Below are 18,501 nucleotides of genomic sequence, written 5' to 3' on the forward strand. Positions count from 1 at the left end.
TCCCATATTATTTGAAACATGCAAATTAGATGTAATCAATTCCTTCGCACGGCTGCGCTGTTTTTTCTCATTTTCAATTAGAATGCAAAAGCTGTTTAAGTAAAAACCGCAAATAAGCTGAAATCCCAGTGCAATTAAGTTTGTTGTCCATGGAGCACTGATGTGCGGTTTAGGGCAATTAATCGCTGTGTTCAACACCTTTGTGGGTGACCATAAGGGTGTTAACTGATACTGAAATTGAATATAGAAAATAGATATATGTCGCAGCGTGGCAGCAAAGGCAGAGACGCTCTGCTGCTGAGTGAGGTCCGATCGTAGATATCAAGAGTGTTGAGTAAGCCAGAGAGGACTATGTTCTGAGGACTCGAGTAACTATGCGACTTGAGAGCGCATACGATCCAAGAGGGTGAATGAAATAGTCCGTTGAGCTTGAATGATTAGAGAAACTCTCTCAGAGAAAATCACCACGGTCTCCGATAGATATATTAATAAAATTTGAAAAATCGTAACTCGACGGATTACCAGAGTTGGTATAATAAACTTGCTGAGCTTGCGTACTGATAGTATTATTTATATTAATTATGCTCTTTACATTTATTTGTTTTTAAATTCATTTATGTTTCTCGAATTGTCAGTCTCATGACGTCACCGTATCTGAGTCGGCTCCGTTGGGTAACCAAATTGCCTGTTATCATTGTGATTGATTAATGGTGCGTTCGTGGGTCTCAGCTAATTAGCTGTTAATGTGAATTTGAGTCGCGCGCCTCAGTCATGAAATGTTCGCCGGTCAGTTTGTCACATTTGTGGCTCGCTTGCACGGCTTTTTTCCTGCTGCCCGATAAGCCGACCTCAGTGGAATCCCATCATATTTTGGGTCTTTTTGTCAATGTGCATCGGTCCCAGTTAATGGTCCATTTGGCAGTATGTCGAGCTCTGTTGCAGAGGGGTCACCACTTAACTTTGGTCACCACATTGCCGCTGGAGGAGCACGAGATTGGGGGGAATGTGACACACATATTAATTCCCTGGCAGCAGCCAGAAGAAGAGGACCATAGGGGCTCTTCGGACATGATTTTGCGCCTGGAACGGATGTTTAGCCGACTGGGACACTCTGGAGATTTGCTAGATCAGCCGAACTGGAAGAGGTTCCTGAACACTGTACCCAATAACCCTTATGATCTCCTACTTTTGGGGTATCATTTCAACGATCATCTGCTGGGAGTGGCTGCACATTTTAACTGTCCTGTGGCCATCGTTTCCACCCAACAGCCAACTGGATTTGTTAACAGTCTCATGGGCAATCCCGAGGAGCGATGGTATGTCCCACAACCGTATGACAGTCACCAGAGGAGTGGAATCTCAGCCTGGATATTTGGAATTTGGGAGAAGCTTATGGAAGTGATAGCGAGGAGAGTGCTGGCAAGAATCTACAGGTAGATGAGTTTTGATAATATTAATAGGAAAATCATTTAATATTCACCTTCTAGTACGCACTTTCCCGAGCCTCGTTACCCCAGCTTTGAAACCATGCGCCGATCAGTGATCCTGGCTTTGAATAATCATCACATGATCAGCGAGGGACCTATTGCTCCTCTGATGCCCAACATGGTGGATATAGGAGGGATAGTCTTGGAGCAAAAATCAAGTGACGTCCGTCTGGAAACATCTGCTAGTAACCGATCTCACATCATCTTTAGTCTAGGAACTCGTTTCACTTGGCGGAAATCTTCTCAGGAATTATTGCAAACTTTTACAAGAGCTTTTGCTAAATTTCCGGACTACGACATTTACTGGACTTACGATGGACCAAATCGCAGTGCCATCAGCAAAGATTATCCCCATTTGAAAGTCGCCAAGTGGTGGCCGCAATGTCAGTTGTTGGCGAGTGGGAAAGCACGACTGCTAATCACTCACGGAGGAAAAGGAAGTATCTCAGAAGCTCTTTATTACGGAGTGCCCTTGCTGGGATTACCTTTGATTGGCGATCAACGCGCAAATCTTCAGAAGATGAAGTCTAAAAGCTGGGGCTTGACCTTATCTACTCTCAACCTCACCCACATAGAACTAACACATGCAATTCATAGAATACTTAGCCATCCAAGTTATGCTGAAGCTATATCCAAAGCCTCGTTAATCTATCGAGACCGTCCGATGAAGTCCAGCGATTTGGCCAGCTACTGGATTGAGTACATCATTCGTCATAAAGGAGCTAGAAATCTGTACAATCCCGCTAGGCACCTGAATGTTATCGAAACTTACTCCATCGATATTTATTGCATCACATATGGCTTACTGATCTTAGTGATAATCATGCTCAGAAAAATAAATCGATTGTTGTGACTAGAAGTATCGTTTAATTGTATACAAATATATTACATAAGTAGCTTAGGAGGTGAACTTAATCGACGATAATTTAAGTACACTCGAATGTTGATTGACAATACTTCTGATCGAAACTTGGGACTCTATGTATGATGTATTTTAGTTTCTTTCTTTTTCACTGGCATCTTACTTTCAGCATTAATTACTATCTGCTGCAACATTATTGCTTGAAATGGTTTTTGTTTTGTATTTCGATTTTGTCTTCAGCTCTAGGAAGAGCTCTTTAAATATTATAGCTCATAATACTAACGACTAAGCATATGGACTAACGACTAAGTTCCCCTGAAGTGGATCATCGGGAAAGTCTATCTGTCAATCAAAAAAATCACTACTGGATTTAATTTGTTCAGTGGCGCATGCTTATCATTAAATAGTTGTAGTGTAAAAATAGTTTTTAGTTTTTAGTTTAGTTCGGGATTTGATATTTTAGATGGGGTTTTGGTTTAGCTCTTCACATGCTGTCGCCTCGACTGGAGACTCCGTTGCAGATTCCGTTTTTTGGCTTTCTCAGGACGCGGACAACGGCCGTTCTTCATGTCGTAAGGGCCGTAACTGCAGAACGGCGGACTGTTTTCGCCCTTTTGAATGCGGCTGTAAAATATTGAAAAATGTTTTAAGTTAGAAAATTGTTTATTTTCATTTAGATAGATTAGTTTAATAGTATTAAATTTGAATTTGTCGCTTACAGTCGCTCTATCACCGAAAATCCCTCCTCGCCGTTCTTCAGCCGCTGGCAAGTGGTGTCGCTGAGGTGACAGTCGCATCGACAGCGCTCCTCCGAAAAGTGCGGCACCTCTTGCGTGTCTGGTAGTGATCTCAGCTGGCTGAAGTCATTGAAGTGCTTGGGACATTGGCAGAATGTGCTCCGTTTGCGTCGGTTTTCTTCCTTCACACATCCGCATTCCGTGTGATTCTCCATCAAGATGATTATGGGCTCGGAATAACTGTAGCCAATCATGGAGAACACCAGCTCCACCGTTTCATTTCTCTTCGCCCGACAGGCGAATTCTGGCTCGCAGCATCCGACCCGATCGTTGCATCGGTGGAGAATGGTGGCACGCGGGGAGTAGTACGCATCCGTTTTCCGGGGGATGTGGACCACCTCTGGCTTTGGCACTTTACAGCTACCCTCATCTGCCATAAATTTCAGATGGAGTTGGACCTTTTTCTTAAGCTCCTTATTGTAAGTACCTGCGGAGGAAGTGATTGGGTAACTAAAGATTATAATGATTATAAATATGAATTCTTTAACTTCCACTTAAGAAAGTTGAATGAAAAACTATTAAAGAAGATGAAAATCCATTCATGCAAGCCTTTGGCCAAGTAATTAAGAACTCTTTGTAATATTAGTGAATAAAAGTTCAAACTAAAAGCAATAAAAGGCACCCTGATGCTTTGCAAATCTCCTTGATTGCTGAATTTTTAATTGCAACCTATTAATGTTAACACATTTTTCGCTTATGTGTGTCATTGGAATAACCAGTCAGCAGGCTCGTTACTTAATAGCCCACTAAAGTGCTGTTCATTGGCCTTTTCGATCGGTCGGTTCAGCAAACCGCCCGAAAATTTCCCCTTGCGTTTTCAATGCCTCTCTCGCGCGTTTCGTGTGCGTTTCAGTAGCGTTTTCGATCGCCCACTGGCTTTTCAGCATGCCATCGGCTTAAGATCATTTGTGCGATCCGAGTTTTTTTTTATTGATCGGCTGCTGGAGATTGCCCCTTTAAGGCCTTTTTGGCTGGCTTAAGTTTACCGTTGCAGGCGAGATTTATTTATGGTCTTTTGTCGCGACTATAAAACGCTCAGAAGCGATCTGTGCATGCGGAATGAATTCCTTCTCGTCCGTCTGACGGCCAGCCATAAAGTAGCAGGAAGCCGCGCGAAATGGCGAGGAGGAGGGGGAAAGTATGTTCGAAGACCACCCAATGTGCAGCTTACCGAGCTAATCCCAGGTCCTAGTCCCGGTCTCCACTCATTCACCTACTGGGAGAACAACTTTCCGGACGAATCTCCAAGGGAGAATCAACTTCTGGCTCCATATGTAATTTTCATAAATGCCCCATGATTGAATCATCAACATAACGAGCGCACTGGGAGAGGGCGGTGTGTGCTTTTACACTGTCGGAAAAGTCTTTTCTAACGAATATTTATACCATAATGAATGTTAAAGCTGGCAAGCAGAAGTACAAAATAACAAAACCTAAGAGCTAGATAAACTTATATTCTTTCCCTTCTAAGCTTAATAATAGTTTTAAGGTAATAAGAACCTTTAAACTAATCAAATTGTAATCTGAATTTCTGCTCACTGTATCTGAGGTGGCTGCAGGTTGTAGTGACAAAGGGTGGGGGAGGTGTTGGACTGCCTCAGAAGTTGCGGAGCTGCTTCAGCCACAGCAGCCACATGAATAATTCAAGGGTTCTAGCTCAACAAGCCAGGAGTACCGAGAGCACAGGGCCCTCCCAAAGGGGGTGGTGAACAGGGGGTGGCGAGGACTAGGGGCAGTTGCAATGTTCTTGATGCCTCTGCTGCCTTTGAACTTGACGACGTTGGCCATGAAAATGTGGGCCAATCTCGAGGAATTCATGGCTGATGAGGTGAGTGAGGGTTCCTCTGAAATAGCCAGAGTTTGCCATGGCCAGTAGTTGAGCTTGGCCAATGAATTCATTTCGAGTATAACAAAATGTTACACGTCATTTAAATCGAGAAAAGTTTGTCTACAGCGCAAGATAAATTCCCCTTAACTCTGCATATATACGGATAACGTAATCATGACTAATAAACTTGTAATGGCTGTCAAAATAGTAACTGATTAGCATTCCAAATACTGGAAATTAAAGATCACAATTGCATTTATCTTTACAGTAAGTAATTAAAGAGACTTCCTTTTCTAATATGCCACCTAAAAAGCAAACACCGATCAGTAAGAACTAGTTTAACGATAAATGATTAGATGCCTAACTAAAACAAAGAATCAACAAAAACAACAGCTGCTGACATATCCAATGTGATAAGAAAATTGCATGATTAGGCATTCACAGACCCAGCCGCATCCACAGGCATTTCCATTGACAATTTCCCAGGCTGAGTGACACACTTTCGTTGGCTTTTGCGCCGACGCTGTCGACACACTCTTAACGGTTTTCCCAAAAACAATTTTCGCGCCCATTAAGCGACAACAATTTTCCGCACAAATGCAAAAGACAGAAAACAGAGAAGAGAAGACAGAAATGGAAAAAGGGGGTGGAGATAAAAAAAAACATATTGAGACAGACCGAGCTCACATTTCATTGTCAGGGGTCTGGGTTAGCTGGTGGTTGTCTCGTAATTGTCGGATACACTCGGAAAAAAGATTAATAATCACCCTCAAAGATGTTGCAACCTCATACAAGTTTTCAATAAACGTCTTCTTTGTTAATAAAGAAAGATTTTATTTTTTTTGTAATTTTTGAATAATGCCTACAGGAGGTTCAGTTTCGATTAATAAACTTAGCACTTGATCAGTTCTCTCAGTGCTTGTGCAGTGGAATTTGCAAAGCCTGGTGGCACTAAGCTTGTAATGAAATAATTGGCTAGATCTAAGCAAGTCTCAAATTCCTACCTTAAAACAGAAAACAAAACATAAAATAACTAACAACATGAATTAAGGAAGGGGGTTTTGGATTTGTTTAACAAGGAAACTCTCCTGTTAATTGCAATGAAAGTGCCGAGCCATCATCTCAGAAACCAAAAAAAAAACGTACAACAAGACAGAAGCTTAGTGGAAAAGTGCTTTTTTGCGTAATTTTCCAAATTCCTTAAGGCGAAGTTTTTACTCACTTTTCTTCGGTTGGAAAGTAAAGTGCGTGTGCTAAGCTTGTGCCTCTGGCTTTTCACCCGTCCTGTTGTTGACATTTCTGCTCTGGTTTTCCATCATTCACCAGCAGAGTCACGTGCCAAAGGATAAAACAGTCATTTTCATTTTCATAGTCATAAATAACAGGAAAAACAACTGGGATTGCCTGGAACTCTAGCTACAGTTGCGGAATTGCCAATGTTGCTTTGACATTTTTTAGCTTTTGAAAAAGTAGAAACACCTTATGTGGATTCTTAGTATTTCCTAAGAATCTGCTCTAAGTTTTAGATGTTAAATCTATCCGCTTTGCTATTGCATTTCAGTGAAGTGTGAATATCGACTAAGCTTGTTAGAAACCAATGACTTTAGAATCTTTCTTTCTGTACCCCCCTGCTTTCCACCTAACTCACTGGGCAGATATCTCCTGCAAAGTTATGAACCTGAGACCAAGAGCGGTCCCCCATAAAATGATTTGCTTCTATTAATGCGACCTCAACTGTTTGCCTAGCCCTCCTCCCTTTCCCACATCAAAGGCCATTTGGTGGCGTTTTGTTTGGCTTGTTTCGCCCTTTCGCCTAGAGTTCGCTTAGCACATTTGCTTAGCACATTTTTTATGGCCAGAACGTGATGATCATGGGCGGGCGCCTCGGACATCTATTTGCAGAGAAGTTACCGAAGAAGGGGAGACGCCTTTTAATGGCCTCAATGAACCCCGCCGACCGAAGGGGATTCATCTCTAAACAAGAGGGTTAAAGAGGTGGCGGCGTACTTACTATTGTATTTCCTTTCCTTGACAATGATGGCATTGATGGAATTTGGGTTTGCCCGTCGCTCCCTCCAGGCTGTCGACAAGACGACCGGTTGATCCGATAAATATGCCTCGCTCTGTGATTAAAGGAAAAACAAAAGGGAAAATAGGAATCATTAGAATGGCATTGAAAACAGATCAGAGGCAGTATTAAAATGTTGCAACATATGCTAGCGAAAGCCTAATTTATAGTCATAGTCATAGTCGTTTTATCAGTTATTTATTTGTTGGCTGTGCGGCGACCACGTAAGTTCATTTTCCATTTCCCATTCACAGAACGAATTTTTTGCGGCTTTCATTATTATTGCACATTGTGCCGGAGCTTCGCTGCCTTTGCACATATTTTTTTATCCATAAAGTATTTACAATTTTGTCCCATTTTTTATAGGAGCGAAAACACGAGTGGAAATAATAACGACCAGCTAATAAATTGGATTGCGCAATGTGGCAGGCAGCGCAGCAGAGTTATGTTTACTCAATCAAGATTTATGTTAAGGCAAAAAACGTATTTAATCAATAAAATATTATTCGAAACCATAGATTGTGTGATCCAAACTTTGACTTAAGCTCAAGGTCCAAAAATAATACAGATAAGGAAAACTGAGAACCTTTCAAGAAAACATTTTATCTAATGCCTTTGTCTTCTTTACGCATTTATATATTCTATTTGTTCTTTGTTTAATCGCTTTTGTGATTTAAATATATGATGAAATACTTAAATTTCGTAATTTTAAATTTGTGGTGAAATAATAAAATGTTTTTGTTCTGATTTATTGTTGTTTTCCCGCTGTCTTTCCACAAAGGCCGAATGTGCATTAAACAAGTTGCGCCCACGCAGCGATTTTGATTTATTTAACTGATTTTTAAACTCTCCTCGCTGAAGGGGTGGGGCATGAGGGGAATAACAAGTGCAGGTGCAAAGGGAAAACTGCGTGCCACACCTGAGAGCACCTGAAAAGCTATCACTTACAGCTCAAAGAGCAACAGCAACGGATGTGAGGGAAAACTTTTACAATTTGCATTGCCACACACTCGCATATCGATTTTCAACAAAGGGATGCACTCGCTTTTCCCACGTTTTCCCAGCCCCCCCAAAAAGGCGCCGCCCGAATGTCATGAAAACTAACGACATGCATATAAGTGATACATAATGTGGCAAGCAGGAGCGGGAGGCGGTGCAGTGGGATGTGGCGGAAAAGCAGAAAAGCGGGAGTGGCTGCCTTTTGGGTGTAATAAATGAAGTGTGCATGTAAGAAAAATGACACCGGCAGGAGCAGAAAGGATAAAGCAGCCAGGATACAACTCCATTCGAATTCCCAGCAGAGCCACCAAAGCGTTAAGTGAAATGGCCAGCGAAACGGGTAGCCAAAGTGGGTGGCTTGGGCGTCGGATCGTTGTCGGTGGATTGGTATTGAAGGTTATGCCAAGTCATGTCCCCTGCTTGCAAAACAAGCTAATGGCTCGGATGCAGGGACTACGTTTTTCGGGTGTTTAATGAACGCCCCTGCATGACTGCAAGGATCTTTTGTCTTGGCGGATTTGCAGGTTCCATTAATCTTTGTTTTTAGGGCAAAGGCAAGAGAATGTTAGATATTATAAGGAATTAGAAGATTTAATAAGGTATTAAGAGGTTTTAGGTATTTAACTTTAAGGGTTTAGGTCAACGAGTGAAGCTTCTTTATGGCTTATCTCTGGATAAGCTCTAAGTTCATTGAAGAAATCTTATTAATTTCTATCTACTTTGCTTTCCATTGTAATCTCTACCGAACTTATTTATTATAATTTTAAGATAATTGCCTTTTCTTAGTTCTGTGCCATTCCTCATCATTTCATGGTCTTCTGTGCTATATCTAGCGCCTCGCAACCAACGATCGTCTTGCTTAGATGAGTCAAAGAGCTATTCGGATCTGGAACATCTCCTTCCTATCTTCCCCCTGCACTACTAATACCTTTTATATTTTTCCTTTAGACATTGGGGGCATCACCTCGGCTCTCTTTTCTTATAACCAGTTCTACTTAAGCTTCATTACGCATGCTCAGCCATGACACGGCCATTTCATCCAGGCTGGCAGTTGGCGACTCCCCCGACCCATTCTACAAGGCACCCCCCGCTACAGTCCCCTTGAATTACCATCAATCTGGAGTGCCAATCCCAGGAGCAGGAACCGGAGCTACAGCTGCACAGAGGGAAAAGTTGTAGGTTTGCAAAGGAAATGTTTTAAGATTTTTTAGAGAGCATTACTAGGACTTTTTTCTACTTTTAGAAAAATCAAAACTACTTTAAAAAAGTTAACTTAAATGAATCATTATCTGCTGATAAGAACTATATAGAAACATATATAAGATAAAATCCTTAAAAAGACTCTTTAAACTGCCTTCAGTATAGTTTTCTGAGCATGGAAGTTCGTTCTTCTCTCACTGTAGAAACGAAGTTGTGGCAGGGACACATGAATGAACAGCACAAAAAAGGCTATTAAGTGTCTGCCGGGTTGACAGTATTCGAAAACAGTTGGTTTTTTTTTTGTTATGCCCCTTCCCTGCCCCTCCTACCACACCCCCTCTTCCCGACAAACTTCATTTGCATTTGGCTGTTGTTCTGTTTTGAGCGTTTGAAGGATGCCTTGGTCGGAGGAGCAGTTTCTTTATTATTTTTCACTCTTGTTTCTTTTTTTCCACACCTTTTTTTGTTTAGCCTCAATTGGGATTCCTGGCGTGGGTGCGACTTGTGTTTGGTATTTTACGAGCCAGAAGGTAACAACAACAGCAGCAGCGACAACAATAATAAAGAGCCTGTCGTGGGTTTATTTGCAATCAAAAGAGTTATGAGCCAAATGCAAATAGCGCACCCAGTACCCTGTTTTATGATCCTCCCTACCTTTACACTTTAAAATAAATATATATATTTTTCCCATTTTTCACTTTAGTTTTGTATTTTCTGAAAGAAAGTTTAAGGACTTGAAAACTATTTATCCAAGTGTAATCTTTAGACGTTCCATAACTAAACCTCTGACAGTGAGAATCAGGACTTCAAGGTTTTCCATTTGGATTGTCCCTGGTCAAGATTAACCACCTCCCCACCACCTCCTACCCATCCCCTTTTCACATTGTAAAACGCGTGAATGAGCAAAAGGTGCAAAGAGAAACAGGAGAAACATCATCAACGGTGGCAGCGGCGGCACCAAAAGTCTGGCCAACAAATTCGCCGACAACTGTGCAAATAAACAAGGGGGCGGTGGGTGTGAGGGTGTGTATAATGGACCTAAAAGGGGGGCAGGGCAGAGTGGTTGGGCCAGAGTTCCATATAGTACAATCCAATATTTGTTTACGCCAAAGAGACTACAACAAACAGGGCCAACTAAATGTGCATTGCCTTCCGCTTCCCCTCCTTTAATTTTCCCCCTGGTTTTCCCTTTTGCTGCTCACAACCATAAACGGGAAAGTAGATTCACAATGCATCGCTTTAGCTAAATTAGAATTTCCAACCAGAGGGTATGACGAAATGCGCGTTAAGCCTGGCTAAGTAAATGTTTTATATCTGAATGTGATCGGAGTTTAGTACAGCCAAAAAGTATCACTCATTTTGTATCTTCAATAGAAAACTTGCTTAGATAAATGTTGCGTTTTATAGATTGAATTAAGTATCTTTTTCAGCTTCCTTATGGTTAGCTTCCCATTGATCACTTTCTAGAGAAGTTCTAAGGAAAAAGGATGAGTTAAGATAGAAAAGTTCAAAGACAAAGCTACTTAACTTCTAGTGTTCTTATCCATTTTGTTTCTTTAGTAAAGAAATGTTAATATATATAAGAAATAGCTTTCTTTTAATACAGTTTTATACTTAAAAACTATACATCAAAGTTCACTGGCTCTACTATCTTATCCCGATTACACTGCCCTTCTTTCATTGAAAAGAATAAGCACTCCTCATTGATTTGGCAGCTTAAAGAACGAAAAAGAAAAAGCCAAAAGAAATTCCAGGAGATGAAGAGGAATGCTCCATTTCTTTTCCATAGAAATCCAGAATTCCCTTCTCTAGGGCATTCCGACTTTGTACAGAGGCAGCTTTTGAGGCCTTTCAGTTTGTGTTTTCTTAATTTGTGTTGAATGCCATGCCGCGAAATGCAAATGTAGCAATTGCAATTTGGCTAAAAGCTAAGCAGGCAAAATGGGAAAATTTATGAAAAAGCACAGCGAGCACAGCGTTTGGAAAAATGTCCGCCCTATTTTTTGTTCGTCTTTTGCGTTTTGTAGAACTAAAAACATGGCCCAGACACGCAGACACACTTTCGGGGAAGGCTGTGGCTGGACCATATGGCGTATGCTTAATATGTCATGGGTTTCCCCTCCCAGTGGGCTCTCTACACTTTTTTTTTTTTTGACATAAAAGTACCAATTAGGCGGCCACTCACCGCCCACCCTCTACCCAATTTGACCATTAACTTGAGTAATTAAAATCGGCCGCACTTTGCATACATACTCAGTGTCTTTTTTTTACAGTTTTTCTGCTTTTTTACTTTTTGTCCTTTTGCATCTTAATTGAAACTACTCGCATTAAAAGCCCATACAATTTTATACTTTTGTCGCTGGCAAGTATTTATGAGAAAGAAAAACAGGAAAAAACGAAAACTGCAAACTGCAAAGGACTGGCTGTATGAAATGCTTTTTAATTTTTAACGAGCGAACGTAGCCGCGAAATCTGCCACGGCTGCTCAGTCCGTTTATTATGACGATTTTATATTTGTTTGCTTTCGGCCAACTACGAAAACGAAAGCGGCCAAAAGGAAAGCAACGCGGCAGAAATCGCAGAGCAAAGACGCCGCCTTTAGGACCATAAATGGCCATAATATCCAGCCAATGTCAATGACAGTGGAGAGGTGATGTTTTCGGTCAGAGAACAGGCCAACAGAGTTCAGGGATGCAAACTTTAAACTTTATTTATATTTATTAAGAGTTGATTTTGCTTTTAATTTACTTTAGTAAGAGTTAATGTCAAAGTTAAGTCATGTATTAATATATTAAAGTTAAAATAGGGTCAAATTTAATCATCAAGAAAGCTTAACTGCATCCCTGCCAGAAGTTGACTCATCGAGTCACGGAGGCGCCTCCCAATTAAAGCGCCCATTCACAACCAAACCCGCTGCAACATGTTGCAAGTTGCTGTTGGCGCAGCTCGGCAAATGCCGGAAATGTGAGCTGATGCATCATCATCATCGACGTCGGAGGGATCGATCGAGAAACTGATTGCCAGTCGAGACGTCGAATCGAAGAACATGTCTGGGGCAGTGGAAGGAGATGGGATCTGGAGATTGAGATGGCAGCCAGATCTGTTGTTGAGAGGGGCTGGGAGTGTTTGGGGTTGTCTGACTCTTCTAATTGCAACGCCCACACGCACCGATAGATTGCCCAAGAGATTGAAACGTGGCTGCGCCATCCAATCCACCGATCCGCCGATCTCCCGACTTGTCTGGCCCGCTCTAGATTGACTTTTCAATCTGCAATTTGTTTGAATTTATCAAAGGCGATACACTGACGGGCCGAGTGGAAATATTGACTTTGGTGTGTGATTCATGTGTGAAAATAAACGATGGGGCGTACGGAAATCGGGGAAGTTAAGATCTGGGATATATACTTAACATTCTGGGAGTATATAATATCAGGGGAGTGAGTTTCCAAATACAGAATATCTTAGCTTGCATAACAAAAAATGATTTATAAAGCATAAAATCAGATAAATGAAATATTTTTAAACGTCTTTCATCTCTGCCGACGATCACTGGATCTCCGCAAAACTTTCCCGGAAACCAAGCATAGATCACAAAGGGAGAAATGGCCATTAAATTTAGAACAAAGGAATTTACATGATTTATGTTAGCGAGGAGTGTATTAAAGGCTCGTCTTGGCCATGATTTATATTTGCTGGTGGGCCTTAATTGCGTGACTCTTGGCGCATGCCCCGTTTAATGGCCAACAAGTCGCCGGCGATCAATCAGCCAGCTCGCACAGTCGGGGCCAGTTAATTATGGCCAGCAGCCGAAAAGCGTGAACTCTTTTTGGTGTCTGGCGACAAGTTTCCCTGCGCTCTGGCGACGAGTTTTCCACGTTCATTAGCCGGCCAATGTGTCGCCGACTAGAAATTAATAATATAAAACTTTATAGATTTGCCATATAAATATATATATACAGAGAGCTTCCGCTTTGAATACTTGACGTCTCGGCGGGGCTAATAAATCATGACCAGATCACTGGTATTTGAGTACTATGTAGACCGCCCGAAAGCTGTTTGCTATTATGTCATAAGCCGATTTGCCTGTCATTAGCTCTTTTTTTTTTTTTTGGGGGAAAAAGCGGCACATTAAGATTGCCAATAAATCAGAAATCTTGCCGACATTTACATTATCCCCAAATATACATAGATAGATAGTGCTGCGTGGCAACTGATTTCATCGCTCAACTCGGTGTGGCAATACACGGAGTCCACAAAAGTAGTAGTAAAAGGGAGGGAGAATTTTATAGGGCGCGTAGAAGTTTGTGTTTATTTCGTGATTTGCGTCGAAACGAAAGTGAAAAGACTGCACTCGCAAAGTGCTGTTTAATACTAAAGGGAAATATTGGCATTGTTTATAAACAAAAGATTAAGTATTGACAGCATCCAAATATAGAATCCCCATTAAATCTTTAATCTGTATTCCCTGGCTCTTGTCTTGTTTTGGTTAAAGGTCTTCAATGAAGACATAAATCATTTCGCAATTATCAATTTGTCGGACACAAGCTAATTAGTTGATTAATTATAAGTAAGTTAATGCCATAATATAAGGATGTTACTCTAAAATCCCAAGGCTTATCTCATCGGGTTCAAGTGCAAATACAAGTAGTGTCTTTTTTTTCTAACACTCTTTCTTTCTGTCACTATATGTTTGCCGTAGATAACCTTATTTCATTCCCATTCCCCTGATGATAAAGGCATTTTCTAGTCATTCAACTATTGCGATTTTACACTTACGACTCGCGATGCTAGCTACCCAGATCAAGTTATATTATTTATAGTTATATTTTCTAGTGATACTCGTACATATGCAGATTGGCGTTTTACTGACCTTGTGGCAGAGCAACTAAGTTCTTGATGATTAATCGATTAAATCAATTCGTTTTCACAATCTTGCTGCTGCCTGCAATGCACGCTTTTATACTGACCTATTTGCGTATGGTTCTCTATATAAAACCCAGAGATAAAGCACATCTGATTTTAATGGTAAATAAATAAATATAAAATAGTTGCTAAAGAACATGTTTTAAGGGGACTGTCAGGGACACCTTCACAAAGCAGACAATTCAAATTGTTAAGCTCATTCCCGTGATATGAGACCCATTCCCAGGTATTAATCTCAGTGCAGTTATGCGGACGGAATGCGATGGCAAATAAACAGGCAAAGGTAAGCACTCCGGGACAAATGGGATGTGGAATGTGGGATGTGAGGAGTTCAGAGGCAAGTGCAGCGATTTCCCAAGGCAAAAAGGTGGGTGGAAAAGGGGGAGAGAGAACAGAGTACTAAGTTCCAACGAGCAGATATTAAATTCTTCTTTTGCTAGGTCAAAGGGAAGGGTCAATGGGAGGTGGTTGAGGTAAAATCATAACCACAGACCATAAGCTTTTTAATGCCGCCTGAGTGCACCAGCCCAACCCATCTACCCATCTCCCAGTCTGCCTCTAACTTTTGATGCAAGCTTGTTACAGCACCTATGCCATTGGCTCATTTATAGTTTCAGAAACAGTGTCCAGCGATAAGATGGAGAATCTGGCTCTCAGGCGGGTGAAAATCGCTTTTGAGTTGATAAGCGAATGACGCTTGGCGTTAGCTTCTGGGAATTCCAAACCAATATTTGTGCAAAAATTTTATTACTGTTCATTACTCGATACTAAGCAAATTTAACAGAAAGTAAAAATAACAGATGTAAAGCGACTTATAGATGCCTATTATTCTGTTAATCAATTCCATTAGCGCCATCTGACGGTGAGGGGACTGTCCATGGGAGGCCTTTTAAGATAAACTTGTTGAAAAATTGTGAAGTAATCTTCCTCTAGGCGGCTTATTTCTCCTGATCAAGAATAAATGTACGTTACATTCTGTCCAAAGAGTTAATCATACCCTTTTACTCTACGACTAAGAGGTATACTACAGAAGTGTGGAAATGCCCATTGGCGAATACGTTCTTAATCAGTTCCAAAATCAAAATAAGTGTTTTCTGAAACGTTGTTATTATTAATTCATTCCTTGTTATCACTTTTAAATCTCTGGTTAAAGTTTAATTGACTGATCATGTCGAAAGATTTCTCTATCTCTCTTTGATCGTAAATAAAATATTTGGAGTAACCGAGACATTGATCAGTTCTTATAAGAGATGTTCCATCTCAATCATGAGTAATCAAAGTAAATCATTGAAATGGTCCCTCAGTAAACCCCATATATAAGGGCTAGATTGATTTCCCTTGAAGGGCAGCAACAGTTACAAGTTGTCAAGTCAATTAGGCCAATTAACGAGGGACCACCATAACGGAAAGTGATGTCTTAAAGATCCCTTTAACAACCCGTTTGCCTTTTTACCCTTTTCTTTTATCATCATCAGCCAGCTGTCGGCCATGGAACCAGCAATGAGAAATAAACAACAGGTTCTTCTGGAGATCCCCCCTTCCAGTTCATGTCGATCATCGCAATTACAGGCCGGAAAGTGAAACCGAAACCGAAGCTGAACAAAAACCGATCATTGGGCAGGGATCTCTCTTCTGGATCTGGGCATTATGCTGGCTCCCGTTTGGACACCGCCAAATTGGCTTGTTAACCAAATTGGTGGCTCCTACCTACCGCAACACGTTTCATAATTGCCGCCGTTGTGCAACTCCTTCTTACCGATTGCGATCCCCTTCCACATATCTAAATATGCTATATGGGTGGGCTGCCCGATCTGCGATCTCTGAATCGGAATGGGCGAGTGAGTGGCTCACAGATCGGCGCGATTGCCAGTCCCAGGGTTAGTCACCCGTCTCCGATTCACTCTCCGTCGCCCCGGGTTCAAGGTGAGCCATCTCGTTTCGATCCGATTCTGATTACCATTTCGATTCTAATGCGCAACAAGTAGCTGCAGCTACTGAAGATACTTTGGAAGTTCAGTAGGACTGGGGAGAAGAGGTCAGGGAAAGCGGTGATTTCAAAGAATATATATAAATTGCCCATAAAGTATAAATATATTTTATGATCCAAGTAACTAAGAACTGAACGGTTTTATGATTGGATAATACCAAGAAGCTCTTTGAAATATAAGAACTTTGTCAAGTAACAATCAAACTGAGTAATTAAACATCAGTTTTGGGTTTTTATATACAAGATTATATCTATAAAATGTGAAATTAGTTCTAAAATGGGATGTACGCTATGTAGTATTACGGAATTTATTGATAACTACAGTAAATATATATTCTATTCGCAGAGTAAATCAAGTTCATATCAGAGGAATATTGTCATCTCCCTACTATCACTTTTAAGTGTCATATAATAAGAAATGCAAATATTTATCGACGTGAAGCAGAAACAGAATGAAGCGAGTCAAGAGGACTAGATTTTTATGGGTTCCGCGAAGTGTTTGCCTTCGTGTGGGTCCCCAGATTAAAGACGAGCTACTCACCCCATCGTTGTCGGCTTCGGAGTGCAGGTAATTATCGTCACCCTGCCCCCAGGGGTCGTCATTGAGACTGCGGCCCTGCGGCTGCACCGGCTGGGCGGCCTGCTCACGTGCCACGCGCTTGTGGTTGTAGTCCCACTGCAGTCTCTGATCCTCGGCGTACTCCCCATAGTCATGGGCCTGCTCGTCCTCGTATTGGAATTCGCTTTGAATGAAGGAGTAACGACCGAGGGGGGGACTCGTGGGCGGATGAGAGGTGGTCTTGGGCAAGGTCGAATTGGCCACGTCAAAATAATTATAATTTACGACAATCGGAGAACTGGAGTACGCGTGAATTGCCTCCGAAAGGCAGATAGCGATGATCGTCAGTGCGAGTAAATACATTTTGAAATTCTATATTCTTTTTTAGTAAGTTTTTAATGTTTTAGTTTTGTTTTGTTATCAACAATTGCACTGATCGACACTGTTTTATGTACTATTAAGCAAATTTGCAAATATTATTTTTAAGGCTTTTCTGAAAATGTAGAAAAGAAAACTGCGTTAGCTTTTTTGTAGATAATTAAAGGTTAAATATTTATTTATTATTATTAGAACTTTTTTTTTTATTTAAGTTGTTTATGTCTTTATTCACTTTCTTCAACTTTTCAATAAGAAAAGTCGAAAATTTAAATTTTATTTCATAAATTTCAAAAGTTTCTGAATTTTAAAGTACTATAATTTCTTCATAAATATTTTTATTTTTAATAGTTTATGGATTTGCACTTTTCATCAAAAATAATTATTTATTTCCTTTTGATAATTGCATTTTTTGTTAATTTCTTTTTTTTAACTTTTCCCTCATCACATATGTACTCTTTTAGTCTAACAAGTTGCTAAATATTTTTGGCAGCCAAATGGCTTTATTCTGGCACACGCCTTCGCATTTAACGCACAGCCATAAGGCAGGGAATTGCCAATTTCTCGGATGCAAATATAAAAAAAAACAGCTCTTTACTCAATCGTTTTTTATTTAAGCACAATAAACTTGTTTGCTGGCTGCCTGTCAAAAAATAATACATTTAGCCGGCAAGACATTTAACAAATTTAATAGGCTACTTAAAACGAAAACTGCACACAATTTGAGTAATTTTTAAACATAAATTTAAAAAATTTATTTTTACATTTTTATTAAAGCCGTTTATTGATTTTTAATATTTATTGACAGTAAATCTTTCTAATAATGTAATAATTTATTAAAGTTGCCTAAACTGTTGTGCAATCACTTTTAGTTTTAATGAAATTTATTACAACATTTATGAAATTGAATTAAATGCAAATTTCATTTAAATTAATTGCCTTCGCACTTGATAATTTTCTTATAACAAATATTTCGAAAGGCTGTAATACCTTTTTCACTCTGTTATTTTAAGGATATTTTCTTTTCACTTTTCACTGTTTTCATTTCATTAAGTTCCGTTAAACTTTTTAAGGATTTATTTGAGCTTCGAAGGACCGAACTTGGATCCGTATTAACGAGCACACGACGTGCTTGCTTTGACCGCCTCCGTTGCACTGAGACGAAGAGTTTCTGAGCGATCCGCAGCAGCCCGGTGGATTTTAAATAAAGCTCGCCGCTCCTCTTTTTTCACTCAGAGAATGCCGGCAGCGCAACTTTTGCGCTCAAACTGAGTTGAATGATCTCATGCTGTTTGAGTTCGAATAGCCTTGCATTGGGTTTTTTTTAAGAATCATTTCGAGCAGATTTTTTCGGTAATTAACTTCTAAGACCGAAATTGAGTTAAACTCTAAAGTGTGTAAAAAAAGAAACTCATA

The 18,501-nt window shown here is 40.4% G+C and overlaps 2 protein-coding genes across 3 annotated transcripts; one reads left to right on the forward strand and one right to left on the reverse strand.

Annotated features, from left to right (window-relative positions):
* The first annotated feature begins 161 nt into the window (after positions 1-161).
* On the forward strand, positions 162-2,340 carry LOC108107145 (UDP-glycosyltransferase UGT5). Its single transcript, XM_017214549.2, has 2 exons — positions 162-1,433; positions 1,488-2,340. Exons 1-2 carry the CDS (start codon positions 772-774, stop codon positions 2,338-2,340), a joined length of 1,515 nt encoding a protein of 504 aa, XP_017070038.2. The 5' UTR covers positions 162-771.
* Positions 2,335-18,239, reverse strand: LOC108107146. Of its 2 annotated transcripts, XM_017214550.2 has the most exons (5): positions 18,076-18,239; positions 16,693-17,203; positions 6,986-7,097; positions 3,069-3,573; positions 2,335-2,973 (listed from the first exon to the last, which is right to left on the reverse strand). In XM_017214550.2, exons 2-5 carry the CDS (start codon positions 17,071-17,073, stop codon positions 2,826-2,828), a joined length of 1,146 nt encoding a protein of 381 aa, XP_017070039.2. In that variant the 5' UTR covers positions 17,074-17,203; positions 18,076-18,239; the 3' UTR covers positions 2,335-2,825. The 2 variants fall into 2 exon arrangements, with proteins under 2 accessions (XP_017070039.2, XP_041675502.1); XM_041819568.1 differs by lacking the exon at positions 18,076-18,239 and having other exon boundaries at positions 16,693-17,264.
* Positions 18,240-18,501: the final 262 nt, after the last annotated feature.

This window comes from Drosophila eugracilis, unplaced genomic scaffold (genome assembly GCF_018153835.1).
Source record: "Drosophila eugracilis isolate 14026-0451.02 unplaced genomic scaffold, ASM1815383v1 contig_764, whole genome shotgun sequence".
Taxonomy (NCBI): domain Eukaryota; kingdom Metazoa; phylum Arthropoda; class Insecta; order Diptera; family Drosophilidae; genus Drosophila; species Drosophila eugracilis.

Bases quoted from the DNA above. Each gene is read 5' to 3' on its own strand.
- LOC108107146 (XM_017214550.2), bottom strand. From the start codon at position 17,073: ATGTATTTACTCGCACTGACGATCATCGCTATCTGCCTTTCGGAGGCA. The intron at 7,098-16,692 runs GTGAGTAGCTCG...CTTTAATCACAG, and splicing joins CCGAAGCCGACAACGATGGG to AGCGAGGCATATTTATCGGA. The intron at 3,574-6,985 runs GTAAGTACGCCG...CTTCCTCCGCAG, and splicing joins CAAGGAAAGGAAATACAATA to GTACTTACAATAAGGAGCTT.
- LOC108107145 (XM_017214549.2), top strand. From the start codon at position 772: ATGAAATGTTCGCCGGTCAGTTTGTCACATTTGTGGCTCGCTTGCACG. The intron at 1,434-1,487 runs GTAGATGAGTTT...TTCACCTTCTAG, and splicing joins GTGCTGGCAAGAATCTACAG to TACGCACTTTCCCGAGCCTC.